The sequence below is a fragment of the Rhinopithecus roxellana genome, chromosome 21, assembly GCF_007565055.1.
Source record: "Rhinopithecus roxellana isolate Shanxi Qingling chromosome 21, ASM756505v1, whole genome shotgun sequence".
NCBI lineage: Eukaryota > Metazoa > Chordata > Mammalia > Primates > Cercopithecidae > Rhinopithecus > Rhinopithecus roxellana.
The window spans coordinates 61,514,280-61,529,142 of NC_044569.1; the positions used below are offsets into that span (position 1 = coordinate 61,514,280).

Genomic DNA, 14,863 nt, shown 5'->3' on the forward strand with positions numbered 1-14,863 from the left:
CCTTTCCCCTCCCTCCCTCTTCTTGACGTTTGATTCCAGGAGCAAAGGAGGAAAAAAGGCACCGAGCCCTCAGCCAAACCTGAAAAGCGCCGCCCCGCCCCCTTCACAGCCATTGGTAGCTTCCCGTAGAAGGCCCGCCTCCTGGGGGTAGATGCGGCCTTGGAGTGGCTGCGCGTGGCGCCCGTCGGGCGTGGCCCCGCCCCAGGTCCGGGAGGCTAGGTTGGCTGCCCCGGCGAGCGGCAGAGCCCTTCTGGACAGCTCCCGCTAACCCAAACAGAAGACGTCGGCGCCGGAGCGGGCTCGGACATGGCGAGGCTGCGCGCCGGCCCAAGCGGCGGGGCCCGGTGATCCCTCCCTCCCTCCCCGTCCCCTCCCCTCTCCCGCACACACGCCCCGTCCGCCCCCACCCTGCCCCCACCCCGGGCGAGCCCGCCCGCAGCCCCGGGGCGCACACCCGCACGCGCGCTCCACTCCACTCACTCCCGCACTCCCGCGCCCGCCCCCACTCCCGCGGCCGAGCCCCGCCACGCGCGCCTTGCCCGCCCGCCGGCCGCCCCCGCCGCCCCTGCAGCCCCCGGGCCCCGATGGACTGAATGAAGGCTGCCTACACCGCCTATCGATGCCTCACCAAAGACCTAGAAGGCTGCGCCATGAACCCGGAGCTGACAATGGAAAGTCTGGGCACTTTGCACGGGCCGGCCGGCGGCGGCAGTGGCGGGGGCGGCGGCGGGGGCGGCGGGGGCGGCGGCGGGGGCCCGGGCCATGAACAGGAGCTGCTGGCCAGCCCCAGCCCCCACCACGCGGGCCGTGGCGCCGCTGGCTCGCTGCGGGGCCCTCCGCCGCCTCCGACCGCGCACCAGGAGCTGGGCACGGCGGCAGCGGCGGCAGCGGCGGCGTCGCGCTCGGCCATGGTCACCAGCATGGCCTCGATCCTGGACGGCGGCGACTACCGGCCCGAGCTCTCCATCCCGCTGCACCACGCCATGAGCATGTCCTGCGACTCGTCTCCGCCTGGCATGGGCATGAGCAACACCTACACCACGCTGACGCCGCTCCAGCCGTTGCCACCCATCTCCACCGTGTCTGACAAGTTCCACCACCCGCACCCGCACCACCATCCGCACCACCACCACCACCACCACCACCAGCGCCTGTCCGGCAACGTCAGCGGCAGCTTCACCCTCATGCGCGACGAGCGCGGGCTCCCGGCCATGAACAACCTCTACAGCCCCTACAAGGAGATGCCCGGCATGAGCCAGAGCCTGTCCCCGCTGGCCGCCACGCCGCTGGGCAACGGGCTAGGCGGCCTCCACAATGCGCAGCAGAGTCTGCCCAACTACGGTCCTCCGGGCCACGACAAAATGCTCAGCCCCAACTTCGACGCGCACCACACTGCCATGCTGACCCGCGGTGAGCAACACCTGTCCCGCGGCCTGGGCACCCCGCCTGCGGCCATGATGTCACACCTCAACGGCCTGCACCACCCGGGCCACACTCAGTCTCACGGTCCGGTGCTGGCCCCCAGTCGCGAGCGGCCACCCTCGTCCTCATCGGGCTCGCAGGTGGCCACGTCGGGCCAGCTGGAGGAGATCAACACCAAAGAGGTGGCCCAGCGCATCACCGCGGAGCTGAAGCGCTACAGTATCCCCCAGGCGATCTTCGCGCAGAGGGTGCTGTGCCGGTCTCAGGGGACTCTCTCCGACCTGCTCCGGAATCCAAAACCGTGGAGTAAACTCAAATCTGGCAGGGAGACCTTCCGCAGGATGTGGAAGTGGCTTCAGGAACCCGAGTTCCAGCGCATGTCCGCCTTACGCCTGGCAGGTAAGGCCGGGGCTAGCCATGGGCCAGGCTGCTGGGAAGAGGGCTCCTGGTCCGGTGCTCGTGGCCCAGGTCTGCGCCCCCAGTCACTTATCTTGATTCTTTCCTTCTCTTTCCTATACACTTCCTCTTTCTTCTCGTTTTTATTTCTTCTTCCATTTTCTCTTTCTCTTTTGCTCTTCCCCTACTTTCTCTTCTCCCTTTTCTTTTTCTTTCTTACTCTCTCTTTGTCCCTGAGCTTTCATTGACCGACCCCCCCCCCCCCGTTATATTCGCTCTCCTCTCAATGTGCCAACCTTTGCCCTCTGTCCGATCTTCCCAGGTACTGGGAGGCGGGATGGGAGTGTGCGTTTTCCTCTAGGAGCCCTGTCTTTCCAAGACTCACAAAAACGGGAACCTGCCCTTATTCAAAACCCTGTGCACTTCAAGTATTTTTTAGGCAACACATTTCAATTTTCCGGGCTGGCTAGTCTCCCTGTGCAGCGGCAGTTGAGAGGCTTTGCGCTGCAGAGGGAAGAGAGCTCTCTACTCTCCCACCCACCATACAGGCAAACTTAATTGGTCATTGGCCAAAGGCACAGCCTTGCCCGCGCGGGGAACCGGCGGCCAGGATACAACAGCGCTCCTGGAGACCATCTCTGGCCTTGGCGTTGGGGCAGGGACTTTCTGACCGGGCTTGAGGGGCTCGGGCCAGCTCCAATGTCACTACCTACAGCGAGGGCAGGGTGTAAGGTTGAGACGGTCACATTCACCGCTTTGGGAGGACGTGGGAGAAGAGACTGAGGTGGAAAGCGCGTTGCCTTGCTCACCTGCCGCCCTTGCCCCGGTCCCAGCGTTTAATGGGATTTGCCGGGATTTGCCCGGATTTGCCCGGGCTGCGGGAGACACTGGGCGCTCGCGGGAAGAGGTGCTGAGAAATTAAAAATTCAGATTAGTTAACGCATCCCGACCACGGGCTCCAGGCTCCGCCTTTGCATTAAGCGGGTGCTGATTGTGCGCGCCGGGCGACCGCGGGGAGGGCTGGCGGCCCGCGGGCGAGGACGCGTAGAGGCGCGGGTTACATTGTTCTGGAGCCGGCTGGGTTCTTTGTGCCTCCTCTAGCGGCCAAGCTGCGAGGTACAGCCCTCTATTGTTCTAGGAGCACAGAAACCTCCTGTGTGGGCGGCGGGTGCGCGAGCTGGAGGGAAAGATGCGGTAGTTACTGCGACTGGCACGCAGTTGCGCGCTTTTGTGCGCACGGACCCCGCGCGGTATGCGTGGCGACTGCGCTACCTCTAGGAGCCAGCCACTGGCCCAGAGGGGCAAAATGTCCAGACCCCCCTCACTGGGGAGGACCCACTATACCCTATTGCAGGCCAGGGTGGGCGGCTTCTCATGGACCGGGTGGAGGGGGTATCTTTTAGGATCGGCGGGCAGTCTAGGGGAACAATTCGTGGTGGCGATGATTTGCATAGCGCCGATCTTCGAATGTGCGCATTTTCGAGCCGACCTCGCACAGCTCGCTTCCGGAGCTGCAAGCTCAGGTTTCTACCCCCGATCCCCCGGGCTTTCCTCGCACCACTGAGCCCAGCTTGTGGGGTGCACTCGACCGATGCCCGACAGGGCTGGGGAATGTGACAGGCAGCAGGTTCACCCGGGCTTGGGGAGGAGGCGTTTCCGCTTTGACAGCATTTTCCTTTGCCAGCTGCTGGTGGATTCCGATTCCCAGTCGGTAATCGCCCCGCAGTGTTGATCTAAGAAGGTAAAGAAAACCTGGTTTCCCTGCAAAGAGCCTCCCGCAAATTGGCGGACTCCGGATACTTTGAGTGGATTTAGAAATTTATGTAATCTTTCTCCTTTAGTTTATTCTTCATTCTCTCCTACAGTTTTCTCTGATTTGCTGTTGGTTCGGGGCAAGATAAAGCAGCCAGTAGACAGTAATAATAATAGCGGCCGGAAATAAACTGGAGGTTTACTGTTAGTTCTTAACATTGTAGTACCCCTTTGTCATAGATCCCCCCCAAATGTCCCAGGCCCTTTCCAGTGGGTTTTAGCACCCGCCGGCTTCTTGGCACTGGGAACCAGAAGGATGGTCTTAGACGGGTACAGTTAAAGGCAGGATGACAGCTATTCTACTCCTGCTCATCTCAGAGCGCTGCCGCCCCCTCATGCCTGTTGCGCAAAGAACACAGCTTTTAAAAAACACGTGCCTTCTGCCCATATAGGTCTGAAAGTGATGTGGAAAGTAATACTTCGCCTATTAGCGAGTTTCAGCTTTTAAAATGACCCCAAGCATTGCCGAGATGAGAAAGCGTGGCATCCCGGGGGTCTTCAGCCCCACCCGCGCCCGTGGTGCAAGTCTCCAGGGGCAGGCCCGGGAGAGCACTGCCCACGCCGCTAGATTTTCCGCAGAGGAGCGCTGAAACCGCCTTCGTGGGAGACAGAATGCCTCCTCCAGCGAGTGGAAAAGGCCTGCTGAGGACCCCGCTTTGCTTGGAGCATTCAAATGTATGTCTGTTTTATTACCCTAGGTTGAAAAGGGACAAGAGCTTTAGCCTTTTTATCTGGCCATTTTATCAGCAACTACAAGTGTGTTGAGTGATTATTATCACATAGGAGGCTTTTCAGTTTGGGGTCAGTAGATCAGTCTCTTCAGACACTGAGGCAGAAGCTGGGACTGGTAAGTAGGTATTATGTGCTCAGAGTGCTAGGGGACAGGAGCAAATGGAGAAGAAAAGCAGAGGCTTTATCCGCCGGGAGTATCGATCGGAAACCCGCCGGGACGCCGCAGAGGGCCCTCGCCGTTGGGCCTCGGGGGTTTAACAAGCCCAGCGGCTCCGTAGGCGCTCGGCCGGACTCCCAGACCCGTGCCTGGAAGACACCGTCCCTGCCCCGCTACAGCCAAACCTGCCTCTTCTGTTTCTCTCTCATAGGTTATAGGTTCCCTTTCTCTCTCATTTTGGCCCCGTCCCCGGGTCCTGCCAAACGGCCAAGCAGGCTGGGGTTTAGGGGGCTCAGAATGAAGAGGACTGATTTGAACAGCGCACCCTTAGGCGAGGTACTGCCGGTCACAACAGAGGCAGGTCCTCCCTCCCCAACGTGCCGGTGTAGTCACAGCCAAGGGTGGCACTTAAAAGGAATGGGGAGAAAACTTCGGAGAAACTCAGATTGCCCCAACATTAGATTTCAGAGAAATTGACTCCAAATGCCCGGATTCTTTCGGAAAGGGCGGCTAGGTGGCAAGTGGTTGCAACCCCGCCAGGTGGGGCCTTCGCAGAGGTTCCCCAAGACTAGCCCTTGCGGGGCGGTTTTCAGCAACCTGACAAGAGGCGGCCAGGACAAATTTCCGTGGGTTCGAGCACACACTCTCAGGCGTTGGGCCCCAGAGACCTCTAAACCAAGCACAAACAAGAAGGGAGTGAGAGAACCCAGGCGAGAACTTGAACGGGCGTCCCACTGAGGAGAAGTGAGACCTCTGTGGCAGGCATGGTTTCTTCTGATGCCCGAAAATCGAGCGGAGAGCCCGACTACATTTCCTGCAGAGGTTTCCGCCTCCAGTAAGCCCGGATCTCCCAGCGGCCTGCCGGGGGCTGGTCTCCAGTCCCCACCATAGTCCGACGCACGGCCTTCTCCTGGCAGCAAGCTCCCAGCGGCCAGTCTGAAGCCAATTCTGTTCAGGCGGCCGAGGGCCCTTAGCCAACCCACCATGATGTCGCCTGGGCCACCTGACGCCCGCAGCGGTGGGACACGGCCCGGGCAGTGCTCAGTGGCTTCTGCTAGGGGCACCGCGTGCGTGCTTGTATTCCGCTGCGCCGGGGACGTCCTTGGGTGACACGGGCCGCTGGGCACCTCCCAAGCGGAGGAAAGCGGACCCCCTTCGCAGAGTTTCGCGCCCACCCACTAACCTCCCACCTCGTCTGTCGCTGCTCGGGCTCCCGACTCAGCCCACCTCTCCAGGCGGTTTACTTAGGGATACGAGCTGGAGAGGCTGAACGCAACCCGCGCCAGTACGGAACAGACGATGTGTTTGCCTGCTAGCTGCTTGGATGAATAATTGAAAAGTTCGCTGCAGTCTGCTTCGTCAAGTCCCGGGCGCCGGGAGAACACCTTTCCAACACGCATCAGGGTGGGCGGGAGCGGGCAGAGGAGGCGGGACCCGAGGGAGGAGAGTGAACCCGAGCAGGAGAAGCCGCTCAGGCCACCAGGCGCCCTCGATGCGAGAGGCTGGGCATTTATTTTTATTCCAGGCTTTCCACTGTGTGGTTATGTCACTTTCTCAAACAAATGTGTATATGGAGGGAAATCGATGCTGATAATGTTTAGAAGATTAAAAGAGCATTAATGCTGGCAACAATAACGTAAACGTGTGGACCCAGATTTCATTGATCTGGAACTTGATCCGGCGCGTTTCCAGTAAGCCCGACGGCGCGCTCTTCCCAGCAGAGCGCTCGCCAGCGCCACGGCCCCGCGGCTTTCCAGCGGAGCCGCTTCGCCAGCTCTGCGCGGGTTCTCCCGTGTGACCGCAGCTCCTCCCCCGTGAGGCCCCAGCCCGTCTCTACTTCCCCGAGGTTTTCTCCTCCTTTCGCGGGGCTCCCTTCCCTCTCCACGACCCCCCACCCCGCCCCTGTGCGCACTAGCCGCTACTAGCGCTTCCGGCGGCGGTCACACTGGGCGGCTGGATCCGCGAAGCCAATGCATGGAACGGTGCCCGAGGTTTCCTAACTATCCTGTGCTTGGCCGTTGCCACTGGGCCCTTGTGACCAAGCCCAGGTTTGAAAATGACGTGGCTAAAGCTGCCTGCTAACGGCAGAGCTTAGTCAGCCGCAGATCCCCGCCCATCCTCATCGGTTCTCGTACTAAAAAAGGCTCACGCGCAGACTTTTTACGCAGGTGCGTTCGTTGGACAAGTAAACGTGGCCCTAGTAACAAAAGCCTGAACTTCATCCCCCCGAATAGCAGGCTCTGCGCTGGGCTGGTCGGGTCTAACTGGGAGAATCCTGTGTCCTACCTTGGCTGGTACAGGAAGTAAGAGAAGCAAACTGGGGAACCCCTGCCCCACCCCTTCCCAACCCCTGGACCTCCTGGGCCGAGGCCTGGGTCACTGGCCCATCGCGGGTAAGGGGGTGTCCTGTGGGACACCTGCATTGACTGGAAAAGAAAGAACTTTAAAGCTCTTCCTTCCTGCTTGTGGGGGACACCACCACACCCTGCCAACTACCCCCCTGGCCAAATGGTGGCTTGTTTTTCCAGAAGGAGCACCAAGGTGAATTTTATGGAAAAAAAATAAAAGAGCGGGGACCGAAGCAGGGATAGGATGAGAGCTAATCGTTCTGGGTTTTTTTGAAATTATGAAGCCCTCCTGTTGGAGAAGGCTGAGTTTTTCCAAGAGCAGATCTCAATCAGGAGGGAAAGCACTGTTTTCCAGCCTTCTCCAAGAACAGTAATTAATAAGAGGAAGGAAAGGAGAGATGGGAAAGCAAATCGTGCATTGTTCTGCTTTGAGTTGAGGCAGAGGGTAGGCTGGTGTTTCTTCCTCATCTTCCCACCAGTGTTCTTCCTTAAAGAAGGGAGCTTTGGTACACCACCTTGGTTCCTAGTCAGAAAGTGCCCTACCTGACCGTTTGTTGTTGTTGTTGTTGTTGTTGTTGTTGTTGAGAGGGAGTCTCGCTCTGTCGTCTGGGGCTGGAGTGCAGTGGCCGGATCTCAGCTCACTGCAAGCTCCGCCTCCCGGGTTCACTGCCATTCTCCTGGCTCAGCCTCCGGAGTAGCTGGGACTACAGGCGCCCGCCACCTCGCCCGGCTAGTTTTTTGTATTTTTTAGTAGAGACGGGGTTTCACCGTGTTAGCCAGGATGGTCTCAATCTCCTGACCTCGTGATCCGCCCGTCTCAGCCTCCCAAAGTGCTGGGATTACAGACTTGAGCTACCGCGCCCGGCCAACCTGACCGTTTTAAACTACAGGTATGTAGTTAAAGATAGCTGGGTAATCAGATATGTAACTAAGGAGGAGGGTAGGTGTTTTCCCTTTGGTCTGGCAGACAACTGGCTCGCTCCCCACAGCCCCCACTTGAAAGACTCCTAGGCTCTGGCAGGAGCAAGTGGACCTTTAGAGAATAGAATTCTAGACTGTCTTCCACTCTCATCTTAGAATTCCAAGATTGGGCAGGATTCCTGTTGAATGGTGAGGGCCGGGCAAAGAATAAACTGATTACCCTAGATTCTCTGTCCCTACAAGGCACCAGCAACTGCTTCACTCTCCTCTAGAGCCAGGTCTGCCCTGAGCTATAGCACCCTAGGCCAGTTTTACCATCCCAAGCGCCAGACTTCAGCCCTGAGGGAAGGAGAGCCAGCCTCTCCTGCAGTCTTCAAACTGAGGCTTCATTTTACAGTCACCCCCTGATGTGGGAGAGAGCCTCCCCACCAGGTTTTCTGGCCTTTAGACACTTTTTCTTTTCAAAGAAGAGACCAGAGGAACAGGACTGAAGAACTCTCAGGAAGAAAGTCCTGGGCTTCACACTCTATGGCTACTGGCTGAATTTAGCAGAAAGTGTCTTCATAAAAAGTGGTATCATGGAGGGGGATCCCTGGAGCAAGGAAGACCTCAAGGGAGAAGCAGAGAGATTTAGTTTCTGGGTTCTTGCCAAAGGAAGGGAAATTAGGAGGGAATAAATAGAAATAATTCCCTGGATAAAAGGCCCTGGGGAGGAGGGTGAAGACGGAGGCACCCTAGGCCTTAAACTTCGTCTAGACTCCCTGGGCTATGCTGACTTCCGACCCTTTCAGGGACCTTTGTTTTTCCTAACTTGGGGAAAGTTCCTTTTTCTGGGGAGACAACTCTTCTTAGAGGGGAGAGTCCATGATGAGGAAGCCCTCTGGGGTGATTTATGCTGTCAGGTACAGAGCTTCATCAGGCTAACTCACCCTGTGGGGCCCTGTCATCCCCTCTTATCACCCAGGCTTTTTCCCTAACCGACCTCAGTGCCTTTGGGGGAAAGGCTTTTTGATTTCCCAGTCTCATTCAAGGCAATGGCTGAAAAATGTACATAGGTTTTTCTATGGGCAGGTGGGGAAGAAGTAGGGAAGTAGATTGGGTGACCCAGCCCATCTAATGCCTGACATGGTGCAGATGGGCAAGACTTGGGAGTCTGGCTGTGGACTGTGCAGATAGAGATGGCCTCACATCGGGAGCAGGATTCCTAGAAGCTGTGGATGTTTATTATGAAAAACTGTCCCACACAAATTGTCCCAGAGGGCAGGGAGGCTCTGCATTCCACCTCGGCGCCTCTTTCCCCATTTGAGGATCCATTACGCTTCTGTAGAAAGCAGACTTTGTTTGGGTTGGAAGCACACCTCCAGTGTAATTTAATCAGCATTGGACTTTGGCTCTTGTAATCAAATATACATATACTTTCTCCTGCAGGAAGAAAAATAATTTCTCTGTAACTGGTATTGACTTGAAGTCATGTAATCTCTGGAAAGCATCACATTTTTAAAGGGAAAGGTAAAATTAAGGGGAAAAGAACCCACAGTGTTAGTGGTTTGCTTTGTCATTACTAACAAGAGCCAGTTATCTCTTAAGAAAGGGCAGAAGAAGCATTCCTAGAGCACATTCCTAGTGCTGCTCCAATTGTAGATATTTCATTTATAGTTTTCTCTGTGCAGTCAGCCTCAGAGATGGTTAAGGATAGGAAACTAGGTTGACTGGCTCACCAAATTCTAGAATGTGGGCTTTATTACTTATGTTGCATTGACATCCTTGAAGGAACCTGTTTGACAGCTCATTTTTCTGCCCTATTTGGAGAGGCTACAGGCAGCAGCAGCTCCTTGAGTTCCAGCAGGATCTGGGTAGGTAGCAAGCCTTTTCTTTAAAGGGTGATTGGCAGCCATTGTCAGCTTGCTTCCCACTCCACCCCAGTGCCCTTGAGCATGAAGCTCTGTGCTAGTGTGTCCCCCTGGAGCAAGCTTGGAGTGCCCACCCCCCAGGGTGAGGTTCTGGGCTTTGCCCAAGTTGAGTCTGTTAGGGAATCTGTTGTAAACACAGATCCATTGATTTGCATTTGTCAGAGAGTAAAGTTAAACCAGTGAAAAGAGAAGCCCTTACCCTTTTATGCAGGGCCAGGGAAACCTTTCATATTGATCCTATTGATCCAACCTTTCCCTTTAAGGAAACCACATAGTTAAAGACCCTCGTTCAATAGATTTACCCTTCGTGCTTGTGATATTCCTTTAAGTGTTCTCATCTAGGATAGCTGGGCATTAAGCCCACACTCCAAACCAAACAAAAATGAAAGGGGGGTGGAAAGAGAGGGGGTCAGGAGGCAGAACTGTGGGAAGTGAAATTAAATCAAACTGAAATGTGCAGTGACCCAGTTGGGGATGTTTTCCTCATTCTTCTAAAATGACATGCAGAGATAAAGACAAAATAGGTGCATTTGGCATCTTTTTTTTTTTTTTTTTTCTTTTTGAGAAAAGGAAATCTGTTTATATGACTAGAGTAAAAATGTCTCAGGAACATCATTTTCTACTGTAAAATTATTTCATTTCAACTAAACCACCAGTTTGCTTTATTTAAGCTGGTTCACTTAAAAGCAGTGATGTTGCCACAATTATTTTGGTTCCTTTGTAGCAAATCAGAAAAAGGATTGTCCCCAGAAATGCAATATTTTGGACTCTGTATATGAGCATAAGCACTGAAGTCACTTGAAAAGAGAGAGGATTTGGAGTTTTTATGTTCTGCTGAAAGTGGGAAGCAGGGGGTAGAACTTCTGTTGTAGAGCAGACTAGATGGAATAGGAATTGCCAGATATTGCTCAGTATCCTTCTTGCTTGCAGATATAAAAATGAAAGTCTCATTTGCCTCCAGAACCATTGGCACAATCCATTTCATTTCTTCCCTGACTTTTTTTTTCCTCTCTAAATAACATGCATTTGTGATTTTTTTCAACACAGTATATGAGCTATTCCTAATTGGCTCTCTCTTGGGTTGTTTTTGTACATTCATGTTTGTTTTATGTGATTGGAAAATATTAATGATTTTGTAGGTGAGCTAATGTATTTATCTGCTGAGTGAGTTCAAAGGGCAGAGTTCAGCTATGGTTCAGGTTAATTGAACAGGAAGCAGTGAGCTCTCCAGGCTGTGTTGAACAAGGGATCAGTCCCTTAAAATATCACACTCAGCAAACACAATTTCACTGTCTTCATCCTAAAGTCTGATGTAAGAGGCTCAGATCAACTTGGATCACTTGTTTAAAAAACCAAAGCAAAGCACAGTAACTGCAGCAAAACCCTGGAGTCCCCCTCGGGGAAGAAGAGTTTTCTCATTGGCTAATTGCTTTATTGGTAGCACTGACCTGCAGAGCAGCTGCAGGAGCCTGGAAGAAGGCTTAGGCCTCAGAGTAATGTGCTCCATTAGAACAGGGCAAGGCATTTTTTGTTTACTCAACTGGAGCTCCCTGCAAAGTGCCATTAACCCTGGCCCAACTGCTTGTGTGCTACAAAAGCCAAAGGTCACACCAGTCAGTCTGTAGGCTCAACAGCTCTGCCCTGGTAGGAAGGTTGGGGGCGCATCCTGCTGGCACTGCCCTCCCAGGGGCTTGGGCCAGCCCTCTGGGCCCTTTCCAGAGTTTTGACTAAAGCAAGCAGTTGCACAATTAGTTTACATTTCCCAACTGCTGAATCATGTTTTGATGATTAAACAGTTTTGATCTCAGCACCATCAATCACACACATACACAAAATCCCCCCACTGCCCCTGTATTTTCTATTTATGCTCCCTTCACTACTGTGTATTACAGTAAACAGAATTGTGCAAACGGTGCTTTTAGCAGGAATATAGTTCGGATAAGTGCTTGAATCAAGGGGAAGACAGATCTCCATACATGGCCGGGGGCTGTTTGGTGGAAGAAAGGTTTCAAGTGGAGCCAGGGAGCACAGTCAGGGCTTCCACCGCCGGCAGGTGAACTAGAGTGCCACCTGCCGGGAGTCTTCTAACTGCACTAAGCCCTGCACCTTCCACAAGGTCCAATCCCCTTCCTTCACTTTGTTCCTAATATCCTTGTCCCCATTCCCCACCCTCCAGATCGCTACCCATGCAAACATTATCTTCCCAGAAGTAGCTTAAAGGGCTTTTTCCTGGTCCTTTGAAACTCTAACCTCTGCCTCTTCTAATTCATTACCAAGGAGAAATCAACAGTTCTGCTGTCTTAGATGAGGTGATTTGCCCGTCCTGCACATTGAGGTAATAGTCTCCTGCTTAGTTGGACTGTGCTTGGGGGAAGAGAAGCAAAGAAAGCAAAAAATAGCCGTGGGAGGGAAAACGAATGTTTATGTGTGGAAGAAAAATGGCTCCGTTGATTGTGCCAGTGAGGGCTGTGCCAACTGTAAGGTGTTCTGCAAAGATAAAATATTGTACAAAGGAGAGAGGATGAGAGAGAATTAGCATCTACAGGGAGGACATCGAAAAAGAGATATTCCAAATCAGCAAACTAGAGTTGGGCTTTGTGAAATCCCCTGGAAAGAGAAAAAGTGAACTAGCCGTTTTGCAATTGCAAAGAAGTGAGCCAGTGGACTAGACTTCGAGCCAGAATGTGGAGCTGGCTATAGCTCTGTGGGTGGCAGCTATTTCCACACTTGCTTCACATAGACCCCTGCCTGGAGCCCCTGGTAGCAGAGCACCTGTGGGTGAGTTGCTGCCTCCCCGCCCCGGCGCAGGCTTCAGGACCAGGAACAGCGCCATGGAGGCATGCTGTCTGAGCGAGTTTCCACCTCAGCCTACACAAGGGAGATGAACCCCCTACTGGGGTTAAATCCAGGCAAGAGCCTGACCAGTAACTCCAGCTCTGTAGGTCTCAGCGCCCCAGTGCAGGGCCTCATATTTTCCTCTGGAGCCCTGTGGCTTTTCGGTTCTCTGTGTGAGATCAGCAATAATAAGGGGAAGAGGAGGCGGCGTCTGGGTGAGAAGACAAAAGATGCTGAACGACTCTTTCCTTCTGAAGAGGAAGAGCATTACCACCGCTGGGGGGCGGGGGATTGAACTGTTTTTCTCCATATTGCTGCCTTCTGCAGGCATGATTACCACCCTCAACGGGATATTTTAGATTTAGGCTTTCCCTTCAAGTGTTACTGTCTGCCTGCCCCCACGCCCCACCCCCAGGTATACACAAAGGGATGTTTTTGTTTCCCCAGTTGCATGCACTTGATTTTTGAAAGCATGACTTTCATTATATTAAACAATATTCTCACATTATAGCAGCAGTAATGTCACAGGGAGAGCCAACTGTGAAGCATCACCACCTTCGATTAGAAACTGGATTTGATTTCTTGAGAGCCTAGTGATGAGGGTCTTTTCAAGAAAAGCCTTGCCACTGCTTCTGCCCCTGACCCCCTCCAAAGGGCCAGAGATGTTGAGTGACTTCCTCCAGGCCACACAGTGGAGTCATATGGCACTGGCCAGGGTGAGAGCTGACAGTAGGCACTGACCCCTGACTCTGGCCTTTTTCAATCAGTTGCTCTGCTTTATTTCTGTTTTTATTCCAGAGAAAAGAGATAGGAGAGTCCTTTTGGTCTATGATTGAGCACAACTCATGTCTCTTTGGGTTTTGAGTAAAATGGCCCTTGACTTCCTAAAGCTAATTAAAATGTAAAACTTTTGCCTTATTTCAAATAACTTTAGTTCAGACCTAATTTATTGCTAAGGTGGTTCTCAAGGAGGTGGAGCATTGGAACAGAAAAGTGTGTCTCATTTAAAAGTCAAAGGTGTGATAAATAAGATTTTTTTCCCCTGTGACAATTTATCTTCAAGTTCCAGGTGGCTGTGTGAAAGGAGGGAAAATCCAGCCCAAAACAAAACAAATCTGGTAGAGCATTCAAATTTGATGTTGAAAAAAAATTGTTCCTGTGTGTCTAAATGCCCAAAATTTTGTTCTAAAAATGAGCAGGAACATATCTGAATCAGATATACAAATGGGTGTTAAATATATTTTGTAAGCTCTGACTAAAGAAGTTTCTTCCAGCTGTGTAATCTTTGAATCTGTGGATGTGCCTGTCTCAGGAGTTGTTGGGTTCCACTGTCAAAACCTTTTCCAGTAAAACATGGATTTGGCAACAGTACGTGTAGCCTTTTTGGCCCATTTTATATGCATCACTGCATCTTACTAAAATGAGGCATTACGCTCTGCAAGGACTTGTACTGAATGCATTTCCTTTGTAATAAACTCAATATGCTTTTGAAAAGATATTTTGACAGAACTGCCATGTAAACAAGACCTTTTATATTATCTGTTTTGACTCCAAATACTGAAAAATGTGTGGAGTACGATAATTTTATGCTTTTCTGAATTAGTGCCATAGATCCCCAAACCTAAAAGATGTAAGGGAAAAATTCTTCTTGGATGCAATTGCCTCCTAAGTTCATTTAAGTATACCAGAGTTCATTTCAGTTCATGTTCAAGGGACAAGAGTGAATTCTGCATTCACTTTCAATGACTAACCCTTCTCATCCTTTCTTTCATTCTTCTGAAGAGGAAGAGGTGGACTTCCTGTTGAAGACCAAATCCTCTCCTGCCTTCCCAGTACTCCATTCTTCCTGTATGTAGATGTCCCTGCCTTTGTGAAGTTTTCTCCGTCCTCCTAAATTGGGATCTCCTTGGACCATCCCTCCCTTTGCATTTATAACATAGATAGGTATCGCCTGCTGTCTTGTCAGTGTCGCCCATTTAAGATCCAGAAGAGGAGGTTGGATACAGCATACAGGAGGCAGCCAATAAATATCTGTAAATAAGTTTTTGTTTTTTTTTTTTGAGACGGAGTCTCGCTTTGTCGCCCAGGCTGGAGTGCAGTGGCCAGATCTCAGCTCACTGCAAGCTCCGCCCCGCCTCCTGGGTATACGCCATTCTCCTGCCTCAGCCTCCAGAGTAGCTGGGACTACAGGCACCTGCCACCTCATCCGGCTAGTTTTTTGTATTTTTTTTTTTAGTAGAGACGGGGTTTCACCGCGTTAGCCAAGATGGTCTCAATCTCCTGACCTCGTGATCCGCCCGTCTCAGCCTCCCAAAGTGCTGGGATTACAG

At 52.7% G+C, this 14,863-nt stretch overlaps 1 protein-coding gene across 1 annotated transcript in view; it reads left to right on the plus strand.

Moving 5' to 3' along the window:
- The first annotated feature begins 593 nt into the window (after positions 1-593).
- The window catches only part of ONECUT2 (one cut homeobox 2), a 50,452-nt gene continuing 36,182 nt past the window's right edge, over positions 594-14,863 (plus strand). The window contains exon 1 of the mRNA XM_030926217.1: positions 594-1,821. Coding sequence (XP_030782077.1) covers positions 594-1,821 — 1,228 coding nt within the window. The remainder of the gene's footprint in view (positions 1,822-14,863) is intronic.